Source organism: Sorex fumeus, unplaced genomic scaffold (genome assembly GCF_029834395.1).
Source record: "Sorex fumeus unplaced genomic scaffold, SorFum_2.1 ptg000048l, whole genome shotgun sequence".
Taxonomy (NCBI): Eukaryota; Metazoa; Chordata; class Mammalia; order Eulipotyphla; family Soricidae; genus Sorex; species Sorex fumeus.
In genome coordinates this window covers 7,074,512-7,100,239 of record NW_026606105.1, presented here as the reverse complement: position 1 = coordinate 7,100,239, position 25,728 = coordinate 7,074,512, and the positions used below count along the sequence as shown (strand labels likewise).

General features: G+C 42.2%; 1 protein-coding gene across 2 annotated transcripts in view; it reads right to left on the bottom strand.

Moving 5' to 3' along the window:
- BRAF (B-Raf proto-oncogene, serine/threonine kinase) overlaps positions 1-25,728 on the bottom strand; it is a 169,574-nt gene that overhangs the window by 70,138 nt on the left and 73,708 nt on the right. For both annotated transcript variants that reach the window (XM_056124014.1, XM_056124015.1), the window contains exons 2-3: positions 16,500-16,601; positions 13,082-13,345 (exon numbers count right to left, since the gene is read on the bottom strand). In XM_056124014.1, coding sequence (XP_055979989.1) covers positions 13,082-13,345; positions 16,500-16,583 — 348 coding nt within the window. In that variant the 5' untranslated portion in view covers positions 16,584-16,601. The remainder of the gene's footprint in view (positions 1-13,081; positions 13,346-16,499; positions 16,602-25,728) is intronic.

Below are 25,728 nucleotides of genomic sequence, written 5' to 3'. Positions count from 1 at the left end.
GCAAAACCATCGATTGAGTATGATGTGGTCAATTTCGTTGTGGAACTATGTACCAGGAGACTCCCATGTCCAATGTTTAGATTTGGCGTTCTGGAACTGTGAGTTACTATGGATGGTCTTGGTCAACATGATGAACTCAGGCAGTCTCTCACCCTGTTCGTTCCATTCTAGGTCATGGGTCCCGATGTGGAGTTCTTCGGCTGATCTTCTCGGTCCTTTCTTGGCATTAAAGTCACTGATAATGATCTTGTAGAAGGTGTGGTCTTCTCTATAGAACTTCTCCAGCTCCATGTAGAACTTCTCAATTTCTCCTTCATCATAATTTGGATGTTGGTGCGTAGACAACGAAGATAGAAACTGCCGGCAGTGAGCCACATATATTCAAGTGTAAACGTCCGATTCGGGTTGTTAGGCGTTCGAATGAATCAATGCTCATGGCCAAGTTCGTGTTGACAAGGACACCAACGCCTCTGACGCCTCTTTTATCGTATGTTCCGAGGAACATTTCTTCTCCAGTGTCGAAAACGGCGTGATGTGATTGATGCCTTCTTGTCTAGGTCAGACCAATGATGTCGTACTTGATCTTTCGTGCTTGTATCATCAGGTCCTCAATGGATGCATCCGATGCTAGTGTACGTACATTGAAAGTAGAGACAATCATTTTTGTCTTCCTTCGTTTTGGCAGCCTAGTTTGACCCTGAGATTTTATCAGCCTCTCCTTCCTCTTTCAGGGTCAGGGGAATGAAACCCGTTATTGTTATACAGTATCCCAAATGTACACTGTGGGGCAAATGTTTTTCATCCTGTCCTGGAAGAGCCTGAGCAGCCGCCCTTGCTCTGAGTCTGTGGGCTGAGTTTGATAGTGTCTGCTCCTCTCTGACAGTGTCTGTTCAAATGATGAACAGAAGAGAGAAATAGCTAACTAGACCCAAATATATAAAGGAATTTTAGAATGAAATTCAAGCAGTGTGTGAAATAGGGATAAACTTTATAACTGATGTTAGGATAACTGGAACCAAACACAGGCAACACCCCAAATGGACCAAAGATTTAAACAGCAAAAGGAGAAGAAAGGGACAAACCATAAAATAACTTGGAGAAGTTGCAGCAAACGCCTTTATAGCCTTCAATGAAGAACGCCTTTGTAACTATGATTTAAAAAAAAAACTATGAATTCAAAGAGGGGGGTAGGAAATGGGACCGAGTGGCCAACTAGAATTCAATCCTGAGTACCCCACATGGTCCCCCAAGTCCCACCAGTAGTGATCCTAGAGTGCAGACCCAGAAGTAAGCTGTAAGTATCTACAAATGTGACCCCAAAATAACAACAAAAAAAGCAAAAAAAAAAAAGTCAATTACATAAAACTAAGAAGCATTTTAGATATATACTTTCTATGCAATCACAAAGGACAAATGAAGGGCTGGAGAAACAGTACAGGGCATGCAGCCAACCATATGGTATTCCATATGGTCCCCCGGGCCCTCCAGGAGTGATCCTTGACAACAGAAATAAGCCCTGAGCACGGTCAGGTATAGCTCCTCTCAAAAAGACCAAACAACAACAACAACAACAACAGCAAAAGTGTTTAGAAAATATTTAGGCCAAGCCAAATAAATCCATCTAAATGATCACGTATCTGTTTTTAAAGAGACTATAAATCATGCTTTATCACTGGGTTCATAATGATTCATTTTATTTTTGTAGGTATTTGAGACTTTCCATATAAAATGTTTTCTTAAACCTAAGATAAGAAATCCTTTCAATATGTAGGTAATCATCAAAATAATTATACCTTTAATTACCTAAGGCAATGCATTTCAAAGTTTCCATTCTCATACTTTTGGTAGGATATCATACCCAGTGTTACCCAAACACACCCAGAGCTGCTCAGGAGTTAGCCCGGAGCCACTCAAAGGACCATACGAAGTGCTGGGGGTCAAACTGGGTTTGGGTGCATGCAAGCCAAGTGCCATCCCTCCTGTACTATATCTATGGCCCTCTGATATTAACATTTTTAACCATGCAAATGTTAAATATCATCAAAACGATGCACTGAGATCTCCTTGTATAAACTTGCAATGTATATTCACGCCCATACATACTAGAACACAAACTTAAATTGATGGCTATAGATTTGTAAAAACGGCTATTAACTGTCACAGTTAATGGTATTATTATTTGGAGCATGGAGATGGAGGTCACGTCCAGTGGTGCTCAGGGATCACTCCTGGTGGGGTTCAGGGGACCAATGTGGTACTGGGGATCAAACACAAGTCGGCACAATGAGAGGAAAGCACCTTATCTGTTGTACTCTCTTGAGTCCCACAGAGATATTAAAATGGAAAAAAAAAAAGATTGACTATGCTAGAAAACCTTCATAAAGTAAAGGCAACTTTATAATTAATTGTAACTCCTAAGTCTATATTTAACTGACAAAGAACCAGTAATTGCTAGAGTTATTAATGTGGGAAATCTTAATAACTTACTAAATTACTGGTTCTTCTTTTTTGGGGGGGTGGACAATGCACAGAGCCTATTCCTGGCTCTTATCTTAGAGATCACTCCTGGTGGGCTCGGAAGACCATTAGGGTGCCCAGGATCAAATCCAGATCAGATGAACACTTAGTGCCTTACCCTACTGTATAACTGCTCTGGTCCCATGAATTTCTGGTTTTAATTAAATCAAAATTAAAGTTTATTATCTTCTTTGTATTCCAAGGGGAAAACTAATCTAGCAATAATTTTTAAAAGTCCTCTGGCTGTTGGCAAACATTAAGAACAAACACTCCAGGGAGGACAGCAGCATTGCAAACCCGTGTCTGCTCCTCGGTGCCACTCACTCGTAGGGGAAGGTTAGAGCAGCCCAGGGACCAGCCTCTGCACAGCCCGGTGAGTGTGAGCACAACTTCGGCATGCAATGCCTGGACTGGGGTGACAGCAGAATAGGGGAGGTGCTTGCTCTGCAAGTGGCTGACACAGATGCAAACCCCAACACACACCATGGTCCGCCTAAGCCGCACTAGGAGTGATCCAAGTGCAGAGTCATAAGTAAGCCCCGAGAATCGCCAGGTTGTGGCCCCCCCCAAGCAAATAATAACAACAAAAGTATGCAATTCGTGGTGAACGACACAGCTAGAAACATGTTCAAACCCTCCGGTAGGGAGTGCACCCTTCCCCAGGAATGCAGGAGCACCACAGTGACCCCAGAGGGCACCACAACCAGAATGTAGACAAGGACCACAAGCAAAAGAATGTCACCCCGAACAAGAACAGAGACTGGGCAAGCACTGCATCACTGTAACCCCCAGGAGCACCACAACTGTGTGACACCCCCCAGCCCCGCCCACGTCACTGAGTAGCAACAAAGGCAAGGGGACAAAGAGAAACTTAAATAAAGAAGCTCCGTGTTTAAAATACACACAGCATAAAATTTGCCATGCTGGGACTGGGTGGAAGACAGTCCACAGTTGTGCCCAAACTGGGTTCGACACAGCCCACATGGTCCCTGGGTGTGGAGGCCTCTGAGGACACCCACCCTATGGTTCCCCAAGCACTGACAGGATCAACCCCAAACAACCTGGGCTCTTGCTCAGCACCTCTGGTGTGGTCCCAACACCTCCGCCCCCCCCCCCCCAATCCTCAGTGCAATCATTTTTAGCAAAAATACTTCAGAAATGACAGCTATCAACCAGAGTTTTAAATTTTCGTGACAACTATAAGTTCTATTTATTTTCTATTTACGATGATACCATTTAAAGGATTTTATTTCATTAAAGCATCATGATTACAAAGTTATTCATAGCTCAGTTTTAGACATACACGGTCCCATGATCGATCCCACCACCAGGGTCAACTTCCCTCCACCAATATTCCCAGATTCCCTCTTCTACCAGCCTAACACCCTGACGGGCACCTTTTTCAGTCCAGTTATTTGTGTTGCTGACTCTGGTTTGGGTATTTTGCTCTACCGTTCCTTAACACCACAGCTGTGTCTCAATCCTCTGGACCTCTACCGTTACCCCCTTCCCACTGCTTCTCATCTGTTTTTTTCTTCCCTTCAATTTTCTTTCCTTCTCCTCCTTATACTCTGGAGCCCAGGATGAGCTAGTCATCTCCCCTTTAAGACACTGCATTCTCACACCCAGTTTCTCCAAAGGTCACATATAAGTGATACCATCCTGTGTCTATACTTCCTCTTCAAGCTTACTTCATTTAACATGATATCTTCCAGTTCTATCCATGTTGCAGCAAACTGCATGATTTCATCATTCCTTATAGCTGCGTAGTATTCCATTGCACATATATACTACATCTTCATGACCCAAACTTATGTTGCTAGACAGCTAGGTTGATTCCAAAGCTTAGCTACTGTACTGAGTACAATGAATAATGGTGTGCATATGTTCTTTTGAATGAATGTTTTTCTGTCCTGGGAATTATGCAACTTAAAATTTTAAAGGCCTGTATTTTCCTCCATGTACTCCAGAGATTCAGATCTAATCACAATTCCCAAAAAGAGAATTCCTTGGTTATACGACAACTCAATTCTGAGTTTACTGAGTACCCTTCATACTCTTTTCCATAGGAGGGACCAAACAACATTCTCATCAGCTGTGGATGAGAGTTCTTTTTTACCACATCCCAACTAAAACAGATTGTTTCCAGTATTTTTGGTTTGTGCCATTCTCACTGGTGTAAGACTTGGATTTTCCTAATATTAGGTGATGACGAGAATTTTTTCATGTGCCTGTTGACCATCTACTAGTCATCCTCAGAGAAGTGTCCGTTCATTTCCTCTTCCCGTTTTTTTTAAAATGGGGCTTTTAATATTTTTGTTGTTGTTGATCTTTGGGAGAACTTTATATATATTCTGTTCATCTGATATGCTGCGTGCAAATATTCTCTCCCATTTAGGCATCTGTCTTTTTTAAATCCATTTTTCTTTGCCACACAGGTAATTAATTTGATGTACTCCCATTTGATTTGAGTTTGTAGCCTTTGTCCATGGCATCATACCATTGAAGACTTCTTTGAGGTTGAGGTCTTAGAGCATCCTGCCTGTATGTTCCTCCATGTACTCTACAGATTCAGGCCTCAAGGTCTTTGACCCATTATGAGTTGACTTTTGAGGTGTGAGATATGGATCCTGCTTTAATTTCTTACACATGGTTTATTCAGTTCTCCCAACACCATTTATATTGAAGAGTTTGTCTTTATTCTGAATGTTCTCAGCTACTTTGTTAAAAATTAGTTGACCATGCCTATTGGGGTTTGTCCTTGGACATTCTATTCTGACCCACTGGTCAGAGAGGGTCCTTAATCCATGCTGATTTAATCACTATGATTTTATAGCAGAGCTTCAAGTCAGGTAATAAGATGCCTTCCAGTTTCTTATTTTTCAGTATGGCTTTGGCTACTTGGGTTTTTTAAAATTTGTTCGGGTTTGAGCCACACTGAATGATGCTCAGGGGTTACTCTTGGCTCTAGACTCAGGAACTGCTTCTGGTGTTGCTTAGGAGATCATATGGGATGCTGGGGATTGAACCTGAGTTGGCCATGTGCAAGACAATCACCTACTGGTTGTACTATCTCTCTGCCCTATTTGGGTTTTTTTATGATTACATACAAACTTTATAGCTGACTATTCTAAGGGCTTGAAAGATGTTGTCAGAATTAGGATAGGGACGGCACTGAATCCATACATGAGTTTAGGTAGGAGGGTCATTTTGACAATATAAATTCTTCCAATCTATGAGCCTTTTATACTTTACCTTTTCTATAGTGTTCATGCTCTCCCCTCCACCCTCTGAGAGTATTTATTGAGAGACCATTATTTACAAAGTTGTTCATAAGAGAGCTGTTTCAGACATACAACATTCTACAATCAATCCCACCACTAGCATCCCCTTTCCACCACTAATACCTCCAGGTTCTCTCCACCCCCGAACCTACCCCCATGACAGATGTATAACAAATTTGCCACATATTACTATAAGAAAATAAATTAATAAAAGTCAATTTGTGGTGATGAAATGCTGTATGTTTTTAACCTTTCTTAATATAATAGAGGACAATCACATGCATCATTAGCAAGCGTTATACTCAGTGTCGGAATTCAGACCTCCGTCGATGATTGAGAATCAGGGATGCTGTCTCGTTTGCTAAGGTGTCAAAAATCAGATGGGCTGGACATGTAATGCGATTTGGTGACGACCACTGGACTAGAGTCATTACCAACTGAATTTCACAGGATGTCAAAAGATCGCATGGCTGCCCACCTACGAAATGGTTAGACTTCTTCGTCAAGACCCTGAATGAATGGTTTGAGGCTCTTCGTGCTCCTGGAGCGAGCAGATGCCACTGGGCTACACTAGCACGACACAGGGACGAATGGAGATATTACTGGCGCCCACACGAGCAAATCAACGAGTAATGAATGTCAAATGATCAAGTGATACTCAGTGTCACATAACGGGAAGTTTTTCCTGTTCTTTCAAGGAGCACTTTTTTTTTTTTTGCCTTGAATGAAACTTTAAACACCATTTTTTTTTTCTTTTTGGGTCACACCCGGCTATGCACAGGGGTTACTCCTGGCTCTGCATTCAGGAATTACTCCTGGCGGTGCTCAGTGGACCACATGGGATGCTGGGAATCAAACCTAGGTCGGCCGCGTGCAAGGCAAACACCCTACCTGCTGTGCTATTTCTCCAGCCCCCTAAACACCATGATTTTAAAAGTCGTTCACAATACAGTTGTTCCAGGTGTTTCACCTCCACCAACGTACCCTTCCCTCCATCAGTGTCCCCAGTTTCCCACCCACTTCTCAAGCATGACCTCTTAGCAGGCACAAAATAATTTCCTTTATGTTACAACATGTAACTCTTGGTGGTGTTATTTAAGTCATGGCCTGAGGATTTACTGAGCTGTGAGGCACGAATTGAGCTTTCTGTGTTCTTGTTTTCATTCATGAGTTTGGTGGGATTCTCCTCAATTTTCCCATGTAATTTTCTATGCTTCTCCTGGTTTGTCATTTCTGTGATATTTGGAGGTGTTGTGCAGCCTCAAGATGCAGGAGCTTTCGAGCAGGGTTGATCAGCTGCTGGGGTCTCTCTGGCATCTCTGCGGGGGCAGCTGTCAAGCTGGGCCGATTCTCTGGTAGCAGCGGGAGCTGAATGTGGAGGGTGCGTAGTGCACTGGGCCAGTGGCAGGGTGGGGCCTTGATCTGCCCAAGAGATCTGGGCCTGGTGGTAGCTGGGCCTACCTGGAATAACTCAGCTGTAGGTATCTCTTCCAGATTGTTATGAAGCTCAGCTGTTTCTAACGTTCTTTTAATGCTTCTTGAAAAACTGGTTTCAAGGCTAAGAATTCCCTCAACTGTTGCCTGTCCATGAAGCTCGAGATCATTCCTTCAAATTTGAATAATAATCGAGCTGTATAGAGTATTCTTGGGGAGGTGTTTATTTTGCTGTTTTTCTACTGTATCCTTCCATACTCCTCTGGCTTACAGAGTCTTATTTTATAGACCTGCTCTACATCTCCTGGGCTTTCCTTTGCAACTAAATTCCTTTTTTGATCTTGCTACATTCAATACTCTGTCTCTGGATTTTTGTCATTTTGGTATAATGTGTCTTGGAGTTTTCCTAATTAGGTCTATTTTTACTGGGACCCTTCCGGCATCCTGGATCTTGGTGCCTTGTAATCCTCAACTCTGGTGTTTATTGATAATTTCTTTAACATCTTCATCACATCTGCCTTCAGGGATGCTGATGATTTTTTTTTTTTCCTTTTTGGGTCACACCCGGCAATGCTCAGGGATTACTTCTGGCTTTGCACTCAGGAATTACTCCTGCCAGTGGTCAGGGGATCATATGGGATGCCGGGGATCGAACCCGGGTTGGCTGTGTGCAAGGCAAACGCCCTACCCACTGTGCTATCTATCACTCCAGCCCCCCGATGATTTTTACATTGTTCTTCTTCAACTCATCTCATAGTTCTCTGATATGCTTTTTTTTCCAGGCAATTTTCCACCTTCTGCTGTTTCCTAGTGGTTTCCTCCTCATCTTGGAGCTTGATTTTTTTTTTCTCAGTTTCTGTTATTCTGCTGTTCATTTTTTTTTAAATGTAGGAGCACTGCTATTTATTTAGCTACTCATTAAGCTGACTGAAGCAGGCATGAACTCCACATACTACTTAAAAAAAATTTTTTTTTAAATTGAATATCCATGAGGTAGACTGTCACAAAGCTGTTCATGGTCGGATTTCAGTCATACAATGATCCAATATCCATCCCTTCACCAGTGTACATTTCTCACCACCAATGTACCCTCTTTCCTTCCCATCATTTCCCAATTCCCACACCCAGCCTCCTTCTATGGGAGGCATTTTTCTCCTTTTCCATTTGTGCATTATGGCTTACAGTACAGGTACTAGAGATCATTATGTTTGTTCAGGGCGTTCAGTATATATATATATATATATATATATATATATATATATATATATTTTCCTTTTTGGGTCACACCCAGAGAAGCTCAGGGGTACTCCTGGCTCTGCACTCAGGGATTACTCCTGGCAGTGCTTGGGGGACCATATGGGATGCTGGGGATTGAACTCAGGTCAGCTGCATGCAAGGCAAATGCCCTACCCGCTGCACTATCACTCTGGCCTCCAACGTTAAGTATTTTTTATCGAGACAGTAAGACTGGAGTAGCTTTTTAACAGGGTGGCAGCTCTGGAATGTGGATATGACTGCCAAGGCTTCTGGAAGTACAGGGAGGTGGGGAGGTAGTATAACCAGATCCCTATAAAGCCTGGAGATTTAGTCACAAAACCCCAATTACCCAAATTTTCAGCAGATTATACTCGGTGAGGTCTGTCCTGAGATTGTGAAGTCAGGCTGGGGGCATGGCAGTGCTTTTGGACTGTGGAAGCAAGTAGCAGCTGGGGGCTCTGCTTGGGCAGGCATCAGGCTAACCCAACCCCTCTGATTTACCACGGTCTGTTCAGTCTTGCATGGGTCTGAGATTAACTGTGGCTTTTGAAATCTTTTGAGATTTATTTATGAGTCTCTGAAGCAAGGCCAGTAGAAGACCTTGCATTGTGGTACTGGAGTTGGTTCATGAGGGTGACTGCCAGTGCTTCCAGGAGTACTGGGAAATTGGAGCAGGTCTACTGATTTAAAAAAAAAAATCACCACATTCTTCAGTTTTGATTGTAGTAGTTTTCTCATTTTGACTCTCCTACTTTCCTGTGCTTCGCTGACTCCCTGTGCTATTGTTTCATTGAACTTATCATCGTGTGTCACTAAAGACACTGTGAGGATTTACTGGTGGTGTTTATATCACCGGGGTCCCTTGGTGGGGGGTGGGTTGAGTTTCCCTCCCCTCCCTGAGCAGAGCCCCAGCAGCCAAAGACCTCCAGAACCAGCCACTGCCATGCTGAGACCACTCTCCACACGTCCGGACAAGCCTCATGCATGAAAGAACCGGCAGAGGAACCTAGGCATGCGGGTCCAGGGCTGAGATCTCCAAGCCTGCTCGGATCAGGATTGGGCCTTCTCCACCCAGATCCCCCATCTTCTAGTAGGCAGGCGTTACACCCACCAGCTGCTGCCGGTGCCAGGTGGTCCCATCAACGGCCAAGACCCAGAGACTATAAAACCCAGCTCCCGGAGCTTTGTGGGCTTCTATGTGTTTTCCACATGGTTTCCTAGCGTTCCTTCTTTGCTGGGGGTGAGGTTTTGTAGCTTCCCACTGTGGAAGATACTGAGGGATTAAGCTGAAGGTTGCTCTCGGTCTTATCAGCAAGAAGAAGGGCATGCAGGAGCTGTGAGACGGGCTCTCAATATGGGGCAGGGCGGGGCCGGAGTGATACCACAGCGGGTAGGGCGTTTGCCTTGCACGCGGCCGACCTGGGTTCAATCCCCGGCATCCCATATGGTCCCCCAAGCACCGCCAGGAATAATTCCTGAGTGCAGAGCCAGGAATAACCCCTGAGTATCGCTGGGTGTGACCCAAAAAGAAAAAAAAATGGGGCAGGGATGTATAGAGGCTGCTGAGACGCACCCGGTAAGGAAGGGCTCCGCCTCCTGTTCCGGAATAGGCCCAGTGCTATCAGCTGGAGGCGAGCCTCACCTGAAATGGGGGGACCAGGCAGAAGGTCCTTTTTAAATGCTTTAACTCACTAATGCCAAATGCTTCATTGTGCACTGCGTAAAGGGATTATGAACTTGTCAGAGGGAAAATATCTATAAATTCCATGAGACAAACTAAGGGAGGGTTTGCCTTTGCTTCTACCCTGTGACCGAGCACCATTACCATTCCTGAATTTGTTTTATTAGGCTAACTTCCTTTTTCCTTTTCTTCATTTGGGGGGGCGGGGTCACAGCAAATGGTACTTGAGGGACCAAGCCATGACAGTGATCAAATATGTACCTTTCCTGGCATATAAAGCTTGTTTTGCAAGTGATTTGGCCAGATGAACTATCTCTTTGGCCCTAGATCAACTTCCTGACAATGCAGTGGTATAACTATGAACCTAACACTAGCATGAGAAGAAGTTAGGAATTCACAAAGGAATTAAGCTTTACTTTAAGCCTGGGCAAAGACAAGATAGGTTTCACTGTCATTTATGAATGCTGGTGAATAGATTTTCTTCTAGTTTACCCTTCTGCTGAAGAGAAGAAGCTCAACTTTATACAAACATAAGAGTTTCAACTATCTTTGTAAAAGTGGCTGGAGGGTCAGTCTTGTTGTCCCACACACTCACATGCCTTTGCTGCAAGGAGTAACAAACCCACCCTAATCACTGGCGGTCACTCCAGTGCAGGGCAGCAAACCATCTCCAGAAGAACGAGCATAACTACCAGTGCTGACTGAAATTAAAAATAACTTAGCCTCACCTGTACTTGAAAATGGAAAAAAGTATTTTATTACTGTCCAATGAAACCATGTAAGTAATTGTAAGTAATTTTTAATAATTTTATTATAATTATAAAAATTACTTATATGGGTGTGTTCTTTATTAAGTCCACAGAAACACCTGATACACTTCAAGAGCACAGACCACCCATAATAATTCTGCAGATTTCGTTGCTGTGAAAGATTAAGAATGCTCTGCTCCATAAATTGATACTAATGGTCACCAATGAAAGATTATTCACACAAGAAAAATATTAAGTATAACAAACTCCCAAAATTTAGTGGGGATGCAGCTCAGTGGTAGAGCATATGGTTCACATGTACGAAATCTTGTACAATAACAAGCACCACACAGACAACATAATAAAATGAAATAGCAAAATCATAATTTTATAATAAAACTAACTAGCAATTTCTCAAGTGTTAGAGAACATTGGGTTTTTCTTGCTCTTCCCTCAGGGAGCTTAGGTTTATTATTCTTATAACAGTGTCCCTGAGGCACACCCAATTCCATCAAGCACTAATAATTCTATACTCCTTTTCTCTTTCCGTTATGTCATTTGCACGGTTTAGCAGTGTCCTTTTTGTATAGACACAGGAAGACAGTTTATGTTATGCTTTGTAACATGGGCGTTAATTGTCTCCAAAATAATATTTACTCCTGGGCATCCATATTTACTTAAACCTCAGTTGCCTTTAGTTCTGAGCACTCCAAAAGCAGGGTCCCAACGAAGGAACTGGATGGACCCAGGGAAAGTTGTAAGCTACCCTGGCATCGAAAGGGGTCAAGCTAAGCACCATAAGTATAGTAAGTTAAGAGCATGGTTATGGAAAAATTCTGTCATGACCCAAAAAGAAGTAACTGAGTAAGAACCCTGCTGGGATTAGGAAAGAGTAACCTGGTCTGAGGACTGTAGTCTGGGATATATGGTGAGATGTCCCCAGGAAGAACCAACCTTTAAGCTTAATATATCTCTGTGTTCATACAAAATGACAAGAAATATTATAAGAAGTAAATTTACTATGATTGTTTAAATGGAATACTAGCTGAGGAAAGGAGAAAGCAATACATCCTGGATGGAATCCCGCTCTTGACTGGATCTTTTAGTAATCTGGGGTGCTGAACCTCAGATGAGATTTTGTCCTGGAGTTAATCCCCTAGAACTTCCCCCAAGGAGTGGCTTTACCTCTGTTGTTATAACAGTGTTCAACCCCACCTATATGTACCCCCCACCCTTCATGATTTCTATATAACTATGCTGTAAGGGGAAAGAAAGGACTTTGGAGACTTTGAGAACTATAAGGAAGATAAAGACTAGGAGAAGAATTTGAGGTGTATAAGGAGACTAGGATGATGGAACTATAATGACTGGGATTACGACCAAAACTACGACTATGACTGTGCGACTTTGCTATAAGGGGAGAGATCAGACTACTCTGGTGAGGAGAGAGAAATCGACTACCAACCAGCCAGGGGCCCTTGTTCCCCTCATCCTTTGTCCATCCATCACCTTTCTCCATTCCCCTCGTCCTTTGTCCATCCAACACCTTCATCCGGTCTGGGGAGGTGGCTCTTGGCCACCAAACGCTCAAGTCCCATGTGTGCCCCCATGTCTTTTCTTTGAAACTCACACTTAAGGGTAAAGAGTCCTTCTTACCAAAGATGTTACACAACAAATAAAGCACAAATCTTGAAATTCTGACTTTACTATTACATTTGAGTGTGGTTCAGGTTTGTAAATAAAATGTCAAATTTGATATTAAAGGTAATAAAATTTGTTTCACTTAAGAAACACTGATGTTGGGGCTGGAGCAATAGCACAGCGGGTAGGGCGTTTGCCTTGCACGTGGCCAACCCGGGTTCGATCCCCAGCATCCCATATGGTACCCTGAGCACTGCCAGGGATAATTCCTGAGTGCAGAGCCAGGAGTAACCCCCGTGCATCGCCGAGTGTGACCAAAAAAAAAAAAAAAAAAAAACCCCACAAAAACAAAAAGCAAAACAAAACAAAAAAAAACAACACTGATGTTGGCATCATATAAATGTCTTTCCCATATGTGCGTGCATTGCCACCGAGTATGAAATGATATGGTATTCCAAATTCAACTTCTGGTCTTTCTGAAAAGACAGCGGCAATGAAGACATAAAGAACTGACTCACCACTGTCCTCTGTTTGTTGGGCAGGAAGACTCTAACAATAGGTTTCTGTGGTGACTTGGGGTTGCTCCGGGACACATCTGTGGGATTTTGAAAAACTGAAAGAGATGAAGGTAGCACTGAAAGGCTAGAGGAGGAAGAAGATGTAACAGTATCTGTTGATGCTGAACTAGAAACAGAAAAATCAGTTCCATTCCCCAGGGATTCCAACAACTGTTGTTCTCTTTGTTGGAGGGCATCTAGCTTGCTGGTGTATTCTTCGTAGGCCTATGAAACAAAGAAAACTTACAATGAATCTCAACTTTCTTCTGACAGTAATGAAAGGAAACATGAAATTCAAATCTTTGACTATAATCTCATTATAATATAGCTAACAAATTATAAGTTACAAAGTAGCTGAAGTACTACAAACTTTTGACCTGTAAAATGATCAATCTTTTGGTATAAGATATACTGAGAAAAGGAAATACAAATACCCTATACATCATTATGGGTACATGTGCCTCTTTCCCCATCAAATATTGCTTAGAGACAGAATTCTATTTGAATATATATGTACAGCGGTAGGATGTTCGCCTTACAAGCGGCCAACATGGCCGACCCGAGTTCGATTCCTCCGCCCCTCTCGGAGAGCCCGGCAAGCTACCGAGAGTATTCGATATGCCAGACACAGTAACAACAAAAGTCTCCAATGGAGACATTACTGGGCCTGCTCGAGCAAATCGACGATCAACGGGAGGGCCTTTACCTTTTATATATGTACACATAAGAAGAGGACTTAGAGGAAACAATCTTGTGTGCTGTGACAAATGAATTTGTACCTATAGTAATTTAGCAGATAGTCCTAAAAAATATTACTAGAAAGCACATATAATATATCTGGGGAAAAAAATAATTCTATTTTAAAAGGTGTTTTACTAAAGTCACTAATTCTAAAAGAACCTTGAAAGCAGAATGGTATTCTAAATGATGAACGAATTGGAAAACAGTTGGGTAGTTCTTCAAAGAGTTAAAATAGTTACAACACAGCGCTGGAACAATAGCACAGTGGGTAGGGTGTTTCCCTTGCATGTGGCCTACCCGGTTAGATTTCCAGCATCCCTAAGGTCCCCTGAGCACCGCCAGGAGTAATTCCTGAGTGCATGAGCCAGGAGTAACCCCTGTGCATCGCTGGGTGTGAACCCCTGCCCCCCAAAAAATCAAAAAACCAAAAAAAGTGTAAAAAAAATTAGTTACAACACAAAATAAAGTAGACCTATAACTGAGAGGACTGAAAAAAAGTCTACATAAATATTTGCATTTAACTGTTCATAGTAGTTTTAAAGAAAATGTACTTAATCCAAATGTCCATCAAATGATACATAAGAAACCAAAATGATACATTCGTATGATAGAACATCATTTCACATACACACACAAGAATGAAGAACTGATAGATGCTTTAGCATAAGAAAACACTGTTATGTGAAAATGTCTAGTCACAAAAGATCACATTGAGTATGATTCCGTTTATCTGAAACATCAGACAGGCAAATAGATAGAAAAGATTGATGAACGGTGTGTTATCAGCATCCTTAATTACCACATGTTTGACATCATTCTCATCTTACAATGAGGTAAAGCAGTAGGGCAAGGTTAGGTTACTTGTCTGCAGAAATTAAGGCCCAACAAGAACTGAGATATAAGGTTTGTGTGGACTTCATGACTCATCTTAACCCCACATTACAATACCTTCTATAGAGAGAGCGTGTATTGTTAGATTGGTGAATAAAAGTCTACAAAGTGAATAGTATGACCTATATGGTATGGTTTTCTGTATAGTCAGACAAAACTCAAACAATGAAAAGCCTGAAGAGTGTGTATGAGTGTGTGTGTGTGTGTGTGTGTGAGAGAGAGAGAGAGAGAGAGAGAGAGAGCGCATGCATGAGGGGTGTAAGCGGGGGTATGGCAGTGAATCTCAGTGACAGTGGAAAAACACAATGGCATTACATCTAAGTGAGGTTGAGGTGAGGTAGGACAGGCAGTCTTCCATAACCATGGACATGGCTGGCAGAAAAGCTGCTGGCTATTGTGTCTAATTCTGACTAACAAAGACTTTTTTGCTCCTGGCTCTGAGCTCAGGGTCACTGCTGGTGATGCTGTGGAACCATATGATACCCAGGGCTGAACTAGATTTTTTTTTTTTAAGAAGGAGGAGGGTACGGGGCACACTTGGCAATGCCCAGGGGTTACTCCTGGCTCTGCAATCAGAAATCACTCCTGGCGGGACTTTGGTGACCATATGAGACTTTGGGGATCTAACCCAGGTGAGCCATGTTCAAGCAAGCGCCCTCCCCACTGTACTTTCTCCAAGAGTTTTCATCAGGCCTATTTGCCTCCTTTGTTCGTCCTCTGACATACAAGAGAAGCAGAGAGCATGAGCCATTAGAAAATAGACGAGTGGGTTCAGAGGTGTGAATTCTAGTCCTATCGCTGACACTAAGGGGCAACGGGCAGCATGCCCAGAACAAGCCTCATAGAGAGGGTAAGCAGTGCATTTTAGAAACACAAATTCACTTTCTCATACAACACCAAAGGGTTAACTTGCCCTTTAAGAAGACAATTAACTTAGTAAGTTAGAAATATAGTTCAGGAGTCTGTGATCTATGGAACCTGATCCCATACATCTGTCATGTGGGGTTATCTCCCTGCAGAACTAGTGATTCTAGCTGAGCAGACTACAGAGGCAGCAGCCAAGTGCAGCGTGGAACAGTGTGGGCTGGAGAGCACTATTGGCTGGGGAGCACTATGGGCTGGGGAGGCGCATGGGCCAGAAAGCCTGCCTGGATTCCCTAAAGCCATGTGCAGTGCGACCTGAGTGGCTTATGAAAAACTGAAGCCATGAAAGCTTATTAGAGGTTTAATAGCAACTGCGACCTTGCAGGGTTAAAAACACAGGCTGATGCCATCGATTTACAAGTATGCATAAAGTGGGGTACAAAAGCCTCAAAAGCCTCAAAGCACTATTAAACAGCAATATTACGTGATTTAAGTATGTAAAAAAATTTTTTCCCCCCAAGGGAGTAATGTCCTTAATTTGTCTTGGGGAGGGGAGGGAGGGGGGGGAAGACAACTTACAAAGGTCTCCGCTCTTACTGAATACAACTAGCTTGCCAACTTCCACAAAAACAATGCTTTCTCTCTCCTTCCTAATATTTTTAGCTAATTTTTTGAAGTTTATCTATGACTTCCCCTACAGTTCTGACAATTTCCAAACTATATAATATATTTTATAAGTAAGAAAATAAAGACAAAGTCATTCTTCTTTCATATCTGTTTTTCTCTCTACCCCCTGAGACAACAAATATTATCAGTTCAAATGCTTATCTAAGTTCATTTATTTCTTTTCAAAATTACTACCAAATGATACTCAAAGGCTTACCTCCAGATAGATCGATGGTGGATTATGTTCCCCACCAAATTTGTCCAATAGGGCCTCTATATGTTCCTGTGTCAACTTAATCATTTGCTTGATATTCCATACCTAAAAAATATAAAAATTAAAATAAAAAATAATTTAGAACATGAAAATTTAATATTCTCATTAAAATCTTCAGTAACTGCCTGTGTTCTTTGAAAGCCGTAGCTCAGAAACCATAGAGATCATTTAGTATAGTGATTTTTCCTAATAATTAAGCATCTCATCTTAAAATGTTTTAAAAAATATAATATATTCTCAACTATAAAGGACTCAAATTATAAAGATTAAGGAAGAATAACGAAAATCTCTCCTTCCCCACATTCTTGTCTCTTGTCAAAAAAAGTGCTGGGGCCAGAACAATAGTACAGCAAGTAGAGTCCTTGCTTTGCATGCATCTGACCTCAGCTCCATTTCATTACCCAAACCTCGCCAAGAGTGATCCCTGAGAAGAGAGTCAGGAGTAAGTCCTGAATAAACAGCTGGATGTGACAAAAAAGGATCCCCCCACCCCCAAAAGAAGAAAGTGCTATTTACAGTTTGAGGTATATCCTTTCACTACTTCATAAAAAAAATTTCATATGTGTATATATATATAAAACATATAAATACTATAACACCTGCTTATTCAATGTAACATGCCTCTGAATTCTCGCCATGTCATCACCTGTGTTTTATTCCTTTAAAAAAGCTGTGCACATAAAGGACTGTACTTAGCATGGCTACATTCCTTTTCTGATACTGCAATGACACTACCATTATAATGATCTTTAAAACTCAATGGAAATCAGAATTTATGAGACAAAGACCATTTTAGGAGAATCAAGTTTAGATTTGTACTCTTCCTAACTGATCTGTTTGAGAACCAGCTTTCTCTTCCTCTTCTAAAATCACTACTTTGGAACTTTCCATTTATTTAAAAACAAAATGTCACCCCATCAAAAAATGGGGCGACAAAATGAACAGAAACTTTCTCACAGAAGAAATCCGAATGGCAAAAAAGCAAATGAGAAAATACTCCACATCATTAATCATCAGGGAGATGCAGATCAAAACAACAATGAGATATCATCTCACACCACAGAGACTGGCCCACATCCAAAAGAACAAAAGCAACTGGTGTTGGTGTGGATATGGCGAGAAAGGGACCCTCCTTCACTGCTGGTGGGAATGCTGACTGGTTCAGCCCTTTTGGAAAACAGTATGGAAGATTCTCAAAAAATTAGAAATTGAGCTCCCATTTGACCCAGCAATACCACTCCTAGGAATATATCCCAGAGAGGTAAAAAAGTATAGTCAAAATGACATCTGCATGAGTGCCCAAGAAGAGATGACTGGTTAAAGAAACTGGTACATCTACACAATGGAGTACTATGTAGCTGTTAGAAAAGATGAAGTCACAAAATTTACATACAAGTGGTACTACATGGAAAGTATCATGCTAAGTGAAATGAGTCAGAAAGAGGGACAGACACAGAAAGATGGTATTCATCTGGGGAACACAAAGTAACAAAATAGGAGGCTAACACCCAAGAATAGCTGAGACAGGTACCAGGAGGTTCACTCCATGGTTTGGAGGCCAGCTGCACATGCTTGGGGAAAAGGCAGCTCAGATAGCGAAGGAAGCACCAAGTAAAGGGTGTTCGGAGGATCCTCCCAGGATGGGAGATGCATGTTGAAAGTAAACTATAGACCGAATTTGACTGCCACTCAATGCCTCCTTTGCAAACCACAGCAAACAAAAGGGAATGCCCTGCCACAGAGGCAGGGTGGGATGAGGGGGATGGGAGGGTGGGAGGGATACTGAGATCAGTGGTGGTGGAAAATGGGCACTGGTGGAGGGATGGGTACTCGATCATTGTATAACTTAAACCCAAGCACAAAAATTTGTAAGTCTACAACTGTACTTCATGGTGTTTCACTAATAAAAATTGAAAAAAAAAAAGTCAAAGTTCCCGTGGCATGTCAAATCTTACTGAGGTGTACTGTGCTGCTGTTGAGACGGAAGCGGTCATTGAAGCCCTAGCCAATCAGGGCATTCAAGCCCAATACATCAGGATCCTCCGTGAGCTGTATTGCGGATTCACTACCAGGATCTCACCATTCTACAAAGAAGTGATCGTTGATGTCAAGAGAGGGGTGCGGCAGGGTGATACCATTTCACCAAAACTCTTCGGTGCCACCCTCGAGAACATCATGCGACGACTGGAATGGGAAGGAATGGGAGTGAAGATAGATGATCGGCAACTACACCACCTCTGCTTTGCTGATGACATTGTTTTAATAACACCAAACATCAGCCAAGCGGCACAAATGCTGGCCGACTTTGACCGTGAGTGTGGAAAGGTAGGACTACAGCTGAATCTTACGAAGACAATGTTTATGAGAAACAGCCTTGTTCCTGACGCGCCATTCGCTCTCAACGGAACGACCATCTCTGAATGCAACAGCTATGTGTACCTAGGTCAAGAGGTCAACATGACAAATGACCTGGCACCCGAGCTGCGCAGGAGGAAGAGAGCGGCTTGGAACGCCTTCAAGAACGTCGAAGAAATAGCTAAGAGGATGAAGAACCTCCGGCTCCGGGCACATCTCTTTGATTCCACTGCTCTTCCTGCATTAACATATGCCTCAGAGACCTGGGCCCTACGCAAACAAGATGAGAACGCTATTCAGGTCTCCCAAAGAAAAATAGAAAGAGCTATGCTTGGAATATCACGTTTCACTCAAATGAGAGAAAGAATCCGGAGTTCTGACATCCGTCGATGATCAAGAATCAGGGACGCTGTCTCATTTGCCAAGGTGTCGAAAATCAGATGGGCTGGTCACGTAATGAGATTTAAATACGACCGCTGGACTAGAGCTGTTACTGACTGGATTCCACGGGATGTCAAAAGACCACGTGGCCGCCCACCTACCAGATGGTCAGACTTCTTCGTCAAGATCATGAACGATCGGTTTGAGGCCCTTCATGTTCCCGGAGCGAACAGATGCCATTGGGCTACACTAGCACGCGACAGGGACAAATGGAGACATTACTTGCGCCCGCTTGAGCAAATCGACGACTAATGGGAAGTTAAGTTATTAAGTACTGTGCTGCAATGCACAACTCCAAATTTTCTAATGAATAAATGAGAAAAAATTTGAGAAAAAAATACTTAATTTTATCATTAAAAAAAATTCTTGGCAAGGCTCTATGATTTTTTTTTTTTTTGCTTTTTGGGTCACATCCGGTGATGCACAGGGATTACTCCTGGCTCTGTGCTCAGAAATTACCCCTGGCGGTGCTTAGAGGACCATATGGAATGCTGGGAATCAAACCTGGGTTGGACGCGTGCAAGGCAAATGCCTACCTGCTGTGCTACTGCTCCAGCCCCAAGGCTCTATGTCTTACCCCTTCAGAGAGTACAGAATTCAGAACGCCAGGGGATATAATACAGGCATACATGAACATGCTTATTTTAAGAAAAGAAGGCAGGTATTTTTTACTTGATGACAAATGAGTCTAATTTATTTGAGTGGTTGGAGAACCAGTTCTACAAATTTCACTATGATATAGTCTCTCTAGCAGCTGAAATACACACACACACACACACGTGTATATATGTGTCCCTGTGTGTGTGTATATACTCCTAAACTGTGATAAAAATGCATTAAGAAAGCTGTAGAGATAGCAGCAGGTAGGGCACTTGCCTTACACAACGTTGACCCAGGTTCAATCCCCAGATCACTTATGGGCCCACGAGGAGTAATTCCTGAGTGCAGAGCCAGGAGTTACCCCTGAGCATCACTAGGTGTGGCCCCAAAATAACAAGAATGCTCATCTCTCTGGGAAAGACATATATTTCAAAAATAACAGTACTTTGCCCCTCCCAAAAATAAGAAAAAGAAGAAAAGGCCTGGAGAGGTAATACAGACTGTAAGGAACTTAACCTTGTGTGGGTCGATCCTGTTCAAATCCCAGTACCACATATGGTCCCCTGGGCACCACTAGGGGTCACTCCTCACCAGAACAAGATCATCTTTTCCCTTCAAACCGGTAGGTTTTTTTTTTTTTTTTTTTTTTGAGCCACACCGGGCAGTGCTCAGCGCTTGCTCCTTGCTCTGCATTCAGGAATTAATTCTGGCAGGCTCAGGGGACCATGTGGGGCACCAGGGAATGAACTTTACGTCAGCTGCTTGCAAGGCAAGCATCCTACCCACTGCACTATCATTCTAGTCTCAAGTTTAGAAGTTTTAATAATACCCAGTTTTAGCTGGGATTATAGGGGAAGGGATAAAAATATGACTGGCAATTTTTTTTTGAAAATCATTTGGTATATTAAAATTTAAATTAGCAATTCAGGAACTCATTGCCTCTATATCTGAAAGAGGCACTTGCACCTTTGCCCAGAAAGGCAGTGAGCACTATTCACAGAGAATAATTCCTTGAGTGCAGAGCCAGGAGCAACCCCAAAGCATTGCTAGGTGTGACCCCCATGGGAAACGAAACAAAAAACATGGACCACTTTTGATCTCAGCAAACACACATAAGTTACAATGCCTATTCCTAACTTTAGTTTCTCCTAGATGGTTTTTGACTACCTGACTATACAATTTTCACTTGTTTATTTTGTTAAAGGGATGTGTCTTCCCCACTTCCCAGAAAAAGTCTCAAGGATTTTGTCTTGTTTTCTTATCTGCACTGTAGCACTGTTCCCCTGTTATTCGTCAATTTGCTCAAGTGGGCCCAGTAACGTCTCCACTGTGAGACTTGTTATTGTGTTTTAGCATATTGCATACATCATGGTAGCTTGTCAGGCTTTGCTGTGTGGGTGAGATACTCAGTAGCTTGCCGAGCTCTCCGAGAGGGGTGGAGGAATCGAACCCGGGTCGGCCAGGTCAGCCGTGTGCAAGGCAAACGCCCTACCTGCTGTGCAATTGCTCTAACCCAAGGGGATGCAAGAACCCATTTAAAAAAAAAAGAATAATTCAACTAGCTTACTGATCATACCACACCAATGATAGGGGCTGCTCCAGTCTTGTTTCTTATCTGGTATATTTCTAAAGTTCAGTCCTGTGCGTGCACACAGAAAACAGCTAGAGATAAGGTTTAAGTTACAATTAGAACAAGGTTAGACATGAAAACTTAATCAGGTCATAATCAGGTAATTAAGGACTCTATCTCCACAATCCTCCCCTTAAAACTTTTTTTTTTTTTTAGATAAACACCCAACCCTCAAGAGAAGGGAGAGAGAAAAAGGAGGGATTAGAGATGAAGCATGATCATGGGTAATTGAGAAGACTAAACTGATTACAAGGAAATTTTCCTGCTGTGTAGTAGAAAAGGTTAAGATTGGTTAAGCAGGGCAGGGTCAGGCCAGGAATGTCTGGAAGTCAGACTCCTTATCATCCCAAACAAAAGTAAACATATATCCAAAGAATGAAAAAAAAATCACTCTTAGCACTAGTTGATATTAAGAGTAAGACTGGGAGAGAGAATTCATTTTGATTCTACGGAGTAAGAGAAAAAAACATGATGATATTTATAAAATAGAGATATGGTAAAAAGTTGAAAGAGATGTTATAAATCCAATAGATGATATATAGTTTTGACCTTAAAATGCCTTCTTGGAAAACAAGATCTCTTACAATAATCCTAAAAAGGACATGGAAGAAATAAAATGGAAACCAAAATCTGCTGGGGGCTGGAGAGTTAGCAAAGTGAGTAGGGTACTTGCCTCACACATAGCCTCTAACAGCTTCAATCCCTGGCACCCCATAGGGCCCTCAAGCCCTGTCAGGAGTGATACCCGAATACAAAGCCGGGAATAAGCCCTAAACACCACCTGTATAATTTGTTAAAACAAAATAAAACAAATTATTATAATTTAAAAAATTTTTGGACCACCCCTGGCGGCTGCATGTCACAGCTTACTCCTGGCTTTGTGCCGAGTGACCCTTAGTGGTGCTCAGGGACACATCTGTGGTGCTGGGGATTCAAACCAGAGTCATAGCTGCCAGAGCCAAGGACGAGTCAGGCTCCTTACCCTCTGCACTAATTCTCCAGCCCTTGAAGACTGAATTTTAAGAAGAAGTTGTAGTTCAGTGGGTTTGGCAACTGCCTGGCGCATGAGCTCCCTGAGTCCAATCCCTAGCACAGCAATGGCCCCCGAACATGCCAGGAATGATTTCTGAGCACAGAGCGATACTAAGACCTGAGCATAGCTGGCATAGTCCAAAACCCAAATAAACAAACACAAAGTGTTATGGAAGAAAAAGGAGGGAAGTGAAGGCACAAAATACTATTGTCAATGGCGCCCTTCCTCCCCCCAAAATGGTGTGAGGTCCAAAGCCGGAGACGAGGCTCAGTGACCAAGCACATGCCTTGTGTATGTGAGGTGCTAGATTCCAACCCTGGTACCACAAAAAAAAAAAGAGAGAGATTTAACATCCAGATTGTTCTAGGACTCACTTCAATCAAATCTTTGAAAAATACAGTAGGACAGATATAGAATGACTGCACTCATCTGTGGAATATAAAGTAACAGAATGGGAAACTAAAACCCAAGGATAATAGAGAAAGTAAGGGCCAGGAGGACTGCTCCACAGCTTGGAAGCCGGTCTCACATGCTGGGGAAAAAGGCAGTTGGGATGGAGAAGGGACCACTAAGTAAAGGATGCTTGGAGGGCTTGCTCGGGATGGGGGATGCTTGCTGAAAGTAGACTACAGACCAAACATGATGGCCACTTACTATAATATTGCAAACCATAACACCCAAAAGGAGAGAGAGTAAAAGGGAATGCGCCTGCCACAGAGGCCAGGATGAGAGGGGGGAGGGGGGAGGGGGAAGGGTGGTGGGAGGGATACTCGGAACATTGGTGGTGGAGAATGGGCACTGGTGGAGAGATGGGTACTTGATCATTGTATGACTAAAACATAATCATGAAAGTTTTTAAGTCTGGAACTGTATCTCAAGGTGATTCATTAAAAATAAATAAAATTTGAAAAAAAAGAAAAATATAGTAAGGATGGAGAGAGCATGCGGGGGTTAATGCAAAACTCTTGCATGTACCCAACTGGGTCAGATCCCAGAGCACCACAGATTGTGTCCTAAGCTGCCTGCACCACAGGGACCAAGCAGCACCCCGCATTCTCAGGTCCTTTCATTGACCCGCCCACTCAGCTGGCTAAGAACAACTAAAATTTGGGAGACTTTCCATCACAAATAAAAAAGGGAGGTTCCCCCAAATAAAAACAAAAACACAATAACCATGATTAATAGGTAATCATGTATTTTTTAAGTCTTCCAAAGTCACTTATTAAAACAATCCAAAAAATCTGTATTTCCAAATTTGACAGATACAAACATATAATACCTACAAAATAATCCTGTGAGAGTAAACATCAAACTCTAAATCATTAGGAATCTAGTGACAATTCTTAATGTTAATAGGCCATAGTGGAAAGTCACAGAATTAGTCTAAAAGAGGACAAAACAAAAAAAACAAAAAAGAAAAGAGTTGTTTAGACAAAACAGTTGTTGTCAAAAAGCAAATTTCAAAATTGTTCAAAGAATCATGGTACTGAAAGAAGGTCAGTGTACCAGAAATTCAGTAGGGAAAAAACGTGGAATAATTCCTGTATAATAGGAACATATATAATTATCTTGATAGAGAAACAAAAGCTAATTAAAGAACAAAATATGAGAGGAAATCTTTACTGAATATAACTAAAAGATCTCTATTTTTTTTGGGGGGGGTGTCAGTGGGGAAGACCCATACCCGATAATTCTCCGGGCTTACTTCTGACTGTGTAGGGGATCACTCCTGGTGGGCTCAGGGAGCCAGAGATATGGGGGACCAGAACCAGGTCAGCCATATGCAAAGCAAGTGCCTTACCTGCTGTGTTATCTCTCCTGCCCAGATCTCCATGCTTACCCCAACACATATACAAAAGGAATGATAAAAACCTGAATTCCAAATCATAGTCGTTCAAATAAATCTCAGCTGGATTAAAGAGATTTACAGCTGGGGAGAGAACAGAAAACTAGGGAAGATTCAGAAAAAGAAATCAGCCAAAAGAAATAAGTAATTTAAAAGCACAAAAGACATGAAGATAGAAAGCCCAGAGGGCAAATAGAGAATGGGAGAGATTTTTGAATGAAAGATAATCATACATTTTCCAAAAACAGTTCTAAAGCATCAAAAATACTCAAGCAGCAAAATCATTCCTGGTCATGATTGTTACAACCAAATTCACAGGACCTAGGACACAGCGTAACAGGAGAGTGATGAGAGGCTGTCAGTTTGACCTGTGGCTACACACACCATACAAAGCCACCACTCCAAACACACACACTTAAACCCACCACTAAACAGGTTCAAGTGAAACAAACCAAAGAGAAAAGTGCAAATTAGACTGATGGCCTACTCTGAAATAATAATGAATTAAAACAAATATAGGAAATGATATTAAGGTGCAAATTAAAATAGCCAACAAGCTAGAAAAAAAAAAAACCAACCTGAAACTAAAAAAATATAAATGAAAGGCAGGGTAGACTGAATAATGATGCCGAAGGGATCTGTCACTGTCACTGACCTCCTGTTGTTCATCGATTTGCTCGAGCAGGCCCAGTAACATTGTGAGACTTGTTACTGTGTTTGGCATATCAAATACGTCATGGGGAGCTTGCCAGGCTTTGCCATGTGGGCGAGAAACTCTCAGTAGCTTGCTGTGCTCTCGGAGAGGGGCAGAGGAATCGAACTCGGGTCAGCCCTGTCAGCCACATGCAAAGCAAACGCCCTAGCCGAAGTGATAGCAAAGAAGAGATCTACATCATAAAAACCCAGAATAAATAAATGTAGCCTTGCATGACAAAAAGAGCTTTGCACATGTAATTAATTATCTTGGATCTGGGAGATTATCCATCTACCTGAGAACTCTATAATCACAAATTGGAAATTTTGCTAAAAAAGATAATACAGTATGAAGGAAGACCTACCAGAGAAAAACTAAATCAAGCAGTGCAGTCTAGGAGGAAATGGACTTGGGGATCTCAGCGTGGGTCTCATGAAATCTATTACAGACCGTGACCTTCAGAACCATCAAAAGGATCAATGTATGGAATCAGCAGGATCAGATCTAAGACAAAAAGCCAGCAAAAAGCGCATAAAGAAACCCACAAATGTGAAATGAAAAAGTTCTGTAACA